The 8,145-nt window shown below is 41.8% G+C and overlaps 1 protein-coding gene across 1 annotated transcript; it reads left to right on the plus strand.

Annotated features, from left to right (window-relative positions):
* Nucleotides 1–2,377: 2,377 nt before the first annotated feature.
* Nucleotides 2,378–7,180, plus strand: tent5aa (terminal nucleotidyltransferase 5Aa). The gene is made up of 2 exons (XM_020633231.3): nucleotides 2,378–3,579; nucleotides 3,999–7,180. Exons 1-2 carry the CDS (start codon nucleotides 3,154–3,156, stop codon nucleotides 4,776–4,778), a joined length of 1,206 nt encoding a protein of 401 aa, XP_020488887.1. The 5' UTR covers nucleotides 2,378–3,153; the 3' UTR covers nucleotides 4,779–7,180.
* The last annotated feature ends 965 nt before the right edge of the window (nucleotides 7,181–8,145 follow it).

An 8,145-nucleotide genomic window follows, 5' to 3' on the forward strand; every position in this document is an offset into this window, starting at 1 on the left:
GTGTGCAGATCATTTAGATTTTTTCTTATACATACCATGCTTCTCTTGATTAGTTATGCCTTGTTAAAGTACAATAGGACAAACCTGACTAAAAGAAAGCTTAGATGAGTAGATAAATAACACAACAATATATAGGATTGGATAATACTTTATTGATCCCCAGAGGGAGGGGAAATTCTACTCTCCTTGCAGCACTACAAGGACAGTAGAAGAAGGTCATACAAAATAAAAAATATAAACAAAATAGATAAGATAAATATAAATAACAATAAGAGGTATATGTACGATATAAATGGTTATGTTAACAGGGCAATTAGACATTATGTGGAGCGAATGGCATGATAAAGTGACAATATAGAGGATACCTTTTTATCTGAATATGTTGTATTGAACCTACCAAACAATATACATTCACGTGTTCTTATGAGTTTCAGCATTTTATAGGTTTGACATGTATGAGTATTTTTGGGAAATGTATCTTGATTTCTGAAATCTTCAAAAATGAGAGTAGCTAAAGCCAATATTTTTCACACTGAGGATTTTTTGCATGTAAAGCTCAAAAGACACGCTAATAAATCAGATATTGTCATGTACAAGATAACAAAAAATCTAATGCTAGAAACAGACTATGATGTGAGTACAGTGGTAAATATAGAACAAATATGTAAAGTGAAATAAAAGGAAAAAACAGGTGCTAGATCATGTTAAGCTAGCAGGTTTAGTGGTCTATCCCAGCAGACATCCCTGAACTAAAGGAAAAAGGCAATGAGGATGTTACACTTCATGGTAGATAAATCTCATGCAGTCAGATAAATGGCACTGGAAAACAAAACAAGGCTTTCTCTTTTCCTTTTGTTGGGCTGAACTGTCCAAAAGATGTTTCAGGGACCCCAGAGAGTAGCGCCATAAAAGATTCCATTATCAGGAGGGGACGAGGAATAAGTCTCTCCCACATACATTAGAGCACAGAAACAAACTTCTGTTAGTTTCTGACAGCAGCTTTGATTTAGCTCTGCATCGTTCATTGTGGAGCACTCATTTCTCCACACCTGGGAAACCTATTGGCGGAACTGTAACTGACTAATAGTTCCATGTATATTTCCAGATGTGGAATTCACTCACAGAGACCTGTGATCAACCTGTCTGATGGTTGCCAAAGCAAAGTTTAGAGCAACACAAAAGTTGTATTAAAAAATGAGCTGCAGATCCATTCAAAATAATTCTCCTGTGTCATTCCTAAAATGTAATGTCTCCTTTTGTTTTGATGAAGAGCTCTATTTCAGTTTTATGCACAGTAGAATCTACAACAGGTACAAAAGGGAGAGTGTGCATTCTGCATAGGAAGTGACACTGATCTGAGGCAGGTGAGCTCTTGTGTGGGCGTCCGTGTTAAGACAGTGCAATGGAGAAAATGAGATAATCAGGGTTTACAGATCTGGGTGACTGTAGTGACGCAGGGCTTTACACCTGCCTAATGGAGAGGCCATGACAGCTGCCACGCCTCGACTGCTCTGTTCAACCAGACTGCCTGACCGCCTCACATTCTGCCTGAACCAGGGACTGTCTGCTGACTCTGTCTCTCCCGAAGAAAACCTGAAGCCAAAGAAAAAAGTAATTATACAAAAGTCTTAACAGGAATACCATGCATAAGATAAAATGCTATACATTCACATGATCAAGGGTATTTAAAGGTATGAGTACTGTATGATGTTCAGAGGGAAGAGTGACAGCCACATATGTTGTCAGAAGCTGAGGGTAATCTTTCAGAGAAGCTGCAGACCCTGATCTGGACCTTTTAGCGGTCTGGGGCTAAAAGGCTTATGGGATCACAGAAAAAGTATTTTTTTGTCTGTTTTAAACAGGAAAAGACCCCTCTCCTACATTGCTAATTAGGTGCTTAAATGTATATTAGGGTGCTTAAATGTATATTAGGGTGCTTAAATGTGACACAAGGAATAAAACAGTCCGTGTAATGCCAAACCAGCCTAGGGAGGGCGACATTGAAACGTCAAGTGAGCTTTATATGCACACAAGCAGAAAACACTTTCATACTTCAAGTTATTTCTTTGTTTTTATTTAAAGTTTAAAGTTTTTTTTTGTCTAGAATGATTCTAAACTTCCTGTAATTTCTGAATTAATTCATGTGCAGCAATTAACTTGTATAACCTGAAATGATTCAAAAGGGTAACATCGTGTTTATGTAAATGAGAATTTCAAGGTTTTTAGATTAAAAGCATTTTTTTCTAACTCAAGGACGGCTGGGGAGCCGATTTCTAAAGTGGAGTCGTGCAGTATGATCATGTTGTGCAGGGTTTGCATCGAGCAGTAGACTGTCAGAGGGGGGCGGGGTGAAGTAAGCTGACATCCTCTCAGACTACAGAGCTGACTGTTGCAGAAGGACGCGGCGTGCCAAGTGGGCTAGCAACGGTTAACTTCTGCACAAGTGAGAGAAATATGTTCTTCTTAACGGAGTTGGGCTAAGCAAGCTGGATTTCCTGAGCACATTCACTTTGCATTATTTGGATTATTGGTTGGAAACAGGAGAAGATATTAAAAAAATGTAGGAGCTGTGCGTAAAAATCCACAGGATCCCATTGAAGGCTTGAGCGTCGGTCGGGGGGAGGATTTTGCCAAAGCGCGACTTGAGGAGCAGCTTATTCATGCAAATTCATAAAATCATAGGCGTGCCTTTGGGCGATGGAGTCACAGCTGGGAAAGCAAACCCCCTCCTGGATCATCAGCGACCTTCAAAGACTGTGATGCGCGGCGCTCAGACACATTGACTGCAGCACCGGAGCAAATGTTTTAAAAGCGCAGAGAATCAGAAGAGAAAGTTATCGCTCCATTTCTACACGCTTCTGCTGACTGGATGCACTTTCTCCTCAACGCAAACACCGGCTTTGACTGCTGCGCCACTGGACCTCCAACCCCAGGCGGACTGCGTTACTCTGTAACGTGCTGTCAACATTTGCTTTGGGTCTTTTATTTTATTTAAACTTTAAGTTTTTCATGTTTTTGATCATTTGGACGACTTCAACCTGATGTGGCTGCAGTTATCACTAATCTACACTTCAGATTTAGTGCGTAAAGCATTGTTCCCTTTTTAAACATTTTATTTTTCAATTGAATCTCTGAGGACTTTTCGCCTTCAACATGTCAGAGGACGACAGCAGCTCCACCACCAGCTGCACGTCTGACACAGAGTGCAGCAACGTGAGCGTTCTCAGCTGGGAACAAGTGCAGCGTCTTGACACCATCCTGACGGAGACCATACCGATACACGGCCGCGGGAACTTCCCCACTCTGGAGATGCAGCCGCGGCAGATCGTAAAAGTAGTGCGCAGTCGGATGGAGGAGAAGCAGATCCACGTGCGGGACGTGCGGTTAAACGGCTCTGCAGCCAGCCACATCCTGCACGAGGACAGCGGCCTGGGCTTTAAGGACCTCGACCTCATATTTTGCGCAGACATGAAAGGTGAAAGTGATTTCCAGACTGTGAAGGACATAGTTTTGGACTGTCTCCTGGATTTTTTACCCGACTGTGTGAATAAAGAGAAAATCACCCCGTTAACGTTAAAGGTACATTCACTCTCTCACCTTGGTGCTGTTATTGTTTTCCCTGCTTCTCTTGTTTAAGATACTTTTAGACATTGGATAACGCTTAATGACATTCGTGCCAATTCGGCTTAACGACCATTACCTGCAGCTTAATGTGCAATTAGATTAGTTAAGTGATAGTAAAATGTTGATTTTCTGTAGTTAAGAAGATTGAGTTAAACCAATTTGGAAGGGATCCTAAGCTCAGCCACCTAGGTCGAATATCCCAGAACATTTAATATTGGGGTCAATACTATTAATAACACAGGATGGTTAACAGAAAGATGTGCAGCTTTTACTAGTATTTGTAGAAAACCTGCACCATGCAAAATAATTCCTAAATGTATTGACACTTTAATGGTTTCTACTTTGTATTCACAATGTTTTTTTTTCTCACACAGGAGGCCTATGTGCAGAAGATGGTAAAGGTGTGTAATGACTCAGACCGCTGGAGCCTCATCTCCCTCTCCAACAACCGGGGAAAGAACGTGGAGTTGAAGTTTGTGGACTCTCTACGGCGGCAGTTTGAGTTCAGCGTCGACTCCTTTCAGATCAAACTGGACTCCTTGCTGCTCTTCTATGAGTGCTCAGAGAACCCAATGGCCAAGACCTTTCACCCCACCATTGTGGGTGAGAGCGTGTACGGGGACTTCAGCGAGGCCCTGGACCACTTACGTCACCAAATCATCTGCACCCGGAACCCCGAGGAGATCCGAGGTGGCGGTCTGCTGAAGTACTGTCACCTGCTGGTGAGGGGGTTCAGGGCCGCCTCGGAGACCGAGATGAAGTCCCTGCAGCGCTACATGTGCTCACGTTTCTTCATTGACTTCTCAGACATCAATGAGCAGCAGCGCAAGCTGGAATCTTACCTTCAGAACCACTTTGTGGGCCTGGAGGACCGCAAGTATGACTACCTGATGACCCTCCATGGAGTGGTCAATGAGAGTACGGTGTGCCTGATGGGACATGAAAGGCGGCAGACCTTAGGGCTCATAGCCATGCTGGCAGTGCGAGTTCTTGCAGAACAGAACATCATCCCCAATGTGGCTAATGTAACATGTTACTACCAACCTGCTCCTTATGTGGCAGATGGAAACTTCAGTAACTACTACATAGCACAGGTACAGCCCGTGTTTGCCTGCCAGCAGCCTGCATACTCCACCTGGCTGCCCTGTAACTGAGTGAGCCCCGAGCGTAGGAGGAGGGAGCCTGATTTGTTTGAACAGGAGGAAGCAGCACTCAGCCCTGCCTTGCGTTTGACAGCTGACACAAAGCTTGTGCGTTTGTTCATGCGGTTTGCATGAACACTTGGCTTTCACTACAAGTATTTCAATGTGAATATCTCATGTTTGTTGAAATGCCAATGTCTCCTGATCCTATCTTGGCCAGCAAGCTGCAGAAAACACTCATTTGTGCAGCTTGGGAAAAAAGGCTAAATGCAAAATGTGCAGCTGCTTGAGTGCAAGCGTTTGATCCGTCACCAAACCTGCACGAGACTGTTTGAATCAGTCAAGAATTGATAAGGCAGCATATTTCGACTGCAAACCAAACAGCTGTGCAAAGCTACAAATTGAACACCTAAGACTCAGCTAAAACAGCTTAACTGAGGCGAGACACTGTTTAACCATAGTTTGGATGACAAACTGGCGTCTCCGCCTTGCATTTGGATATAATTATGGTTGTTTACAGGCCAAATGTTTTCTTTTTGATTGTTTCTAACAAAATCCCAATGTTGATGGGGAAAATAAATACAATATGAGAATATGTCTATTTGTATATGTGAAACTATTTGTGTTTTAAGTGCCTATTGCCTCTCAGTCGGCAGAGAAAAGAATGAGCAGCCCATATGATTTTTATGAAATAGCCCCCTTTTTGTTTATTCTGATTACAACAGCACCCCAGAGGATTGTGAATGTATATATTAAACCATGCACATGTCATTGTTTGTGTACATTTGGATAAACATCATACATCAGTTCGGATATTGCAGTAAGGTAGCATTCAATGTTGCTGTTTTACATTTTTGTGTGAACATTCTGAATTACAGCGTGGAAACCAAACATTACCAAACAGTTTTACATTCAATTCATTTGTATTTTGCTGTAAGAAAGGGTGACGAGCATTTTATCGTTTGCAACAAAGAAAACTGTCACTCACACACAATTTCCTGTCTGTTTTATTTCATGGTGCTTCTTCTTTTCTCATCTGTAAGTTCACAAGAAATAGATAAGAGACAGCGAGAGTGTGTTCAGAGAGAGGGCCGACAGAGAGCCTGTGTTCGCTTCCTCATGCAGTGGAAGGGTATTTGCAGAGACACCTCAGATGATGAGACACTTATTTGCAGTAGCACCCTTGCAGGGAATTCCTCAGCTGCTGCTGAAGAGCTTGAACTTCGCTGCTGAGGTTGGGTGTGCAGGCGCTCTGTTCAAGGCTTAGAAATGTGCCAAACATTTTGGTGGCTCCGCTGAAAAACCAAAAGTTTAATGAGGCAATGTGTTGACCAAGGAAAAGTAAAGTAGTGGATACAGAAGACAAGGAAATAGACAATAGAGGAGGAAATGGGAGATGAAACATTCATGTATTAGTGTAAAAGACAGGAGGGAGAGTGAGTGAGTCTGGAGAGATGGGTGCAGCTGGTGATGGGGTTTAACTTTACTGTATTAACTGTCTCTGTTAAGGTCACATCCTAACTTAATGGGACAGTGCTGCAGCTCTCCCCTTGTTTCAGGGGACCAAAACATTATGTTATTAACGTTGTGTTTTAATCATCTGATTGTACAAAAGAGTGAAAACAGATGAGAAAATACTTTCCTACTTCAGGAGACCTGAAGATGCAAGTATATCTTTTAATTTGAAAGGGTTATAATTGATGCTTGTTCATGCTTTATTCCACATCATTTAAGTAACCGTGTATATACATGATAACAAGCTTCAGCTTTGCCAACTCACCTACTTCTTGCAAACTTTAGTGCAGCCTTTCCTCTGGAAAGATAGGACAAAAGGACATGATGATTTCAAGCATAAAAGGTAGACTATGGCTAAAAAACCAGCATCAACTCAATACTGCAGTATAAAGGGACATTCTCTTGCAAATAGCATTTCTTTGTCATCCTCTGTTTTTCCTGTCTAACTATCCATAACGGCTCGGTTCCGTTGTACTTCTTCTCAGCCCACGTTGATGGTATCCTTTGGATTGTGCAGGCAATGTGTTGTCAGTTAATACTCAGTGACACCCTAACAGCTGACTAGCTAGCTAGCTGCAGTCTGCCTGTCAAATAGTGATTGTGCCTATCAGTTAGAGATTGTGTTGTACGCGTTGTCTCAAATATCTGTTTCTGCTCATGCAGTCTTTTACAAATCACAGTTTGAAAAAGGAGGAAAAAAAGATCTTCGTCTTTTATGTATATTTTTTATGATTGTTATTTTTATAAATGTATCACACTGCAGGTGATGCAGTGCTTTTGAATCAGTGATCCGGCTTCACAGGATATGTTCTCAATAGCTTTTTTTGCTATATAATGTTATGTGTCCAATGGGTCAAAGTTAAAAGATGTTTTCATCAATAAAATATCTGAAAATTGGATTCGTAATGTCTCTTGTTGTTTATCTCTCTGAGTCACGTTTACTGCTCTGACTCGGCCCAAACAGAAACCTTCTGCCAGACATGAGAAAATGCTTATTTGTTGACTCGCTTCAGGTTTCCTTTTTTTCCAAAGGAGAGTCCCTGTGTCTTTCACGCATATTAGCATTTCAGTGGCTTTCAGTTGCTTCCCCTCTCACTCACACAGAGAGGCAAATCCCAGTCATGGCCTGCTGGGCCCAACAGGCCCAGCCAGAAACCCGTCCAGAACTGGCCTGCTGCTGCCAGAAAGAGCTGTTGTTCAATGTGAGGGGATTTTCATCCACCTAAAAAAGACACTTCAAAGCTTTTGTAGAATGAATATCTTTGCCTGCTCATCAAATTCTCTCTGCTAACAGCTCCCCCCTCCCCCCTCCCCTACCCAGTACAACAACAGCAATGCAATGACGACCAGTGCTTAGGCCTGCAGAGAACAGGGTCCACATAGCTCATGGATGTCAGGTGAAATAAAACTCCACAACAGAGATGACTGCCACACAGGTCATGTGACAAGCTGTCCTAGATACTGAGGGATATGGAGAAGAAACCCTAGAATGAGTAAGAGATTCACTATACTTAGCAGACATGATAAGGACATCTCTTTTACTTAAGCGCATTTAAAGCTCATTAATCTGAGCCATGGACTGAATGATTGACAGGTTTGTGCTGCACAGTAATGCACACACAGGCACACACAGATAAATATCTCATGTATGTTTAATCTTCTGTTGGCTACTCATATTCTGAAAAAACTAACTTACAAAACTCTGTATCACTGTTTGTTTGACTAACTGAAGCACCATATTACTTATCTGACATTACTTATTAGTTATCTGACAAAACATGTCTTAAAGGTTTTCACAAACATATTTAAAAAAAACAAAAAAAAAAACTGATTGTATTCCTTTGTGAAGAATGTTGCCTTAAAG

The sequence above is a fragment of the Labrus bergylta genome, chromosome 8 (genome assembly GCF_963930695.1).
Source record: "Labrus bergylta chromosome 8, fLabBer1.1, whole genome shotgun sequence".
Taxonomy (NCBI): Eukaryota; Metazoa; Chordata; class Actinopteri; order Labriformes; family Labridae; genus Labrus; species Labrus bergylta.

What these genes read in the sequence shown, in the direction of transcription:
- tent5aa (XM_020633231.3), top strand. Translation starts at nt 3,154, where the DNA reads ATGTCAGAGGACGACAGCAGCTCCACCACCAGCTGCACGTCTGACACA. An exon ending in TCACCCCGTTAACGTTAAAG is followed by an intron (nt 3,580 to 3,998) that starts GTACATTCACTC and finishes TTTCTCACACAG; the next exon opens with GAGGCCTATGTGCAGAAGAT.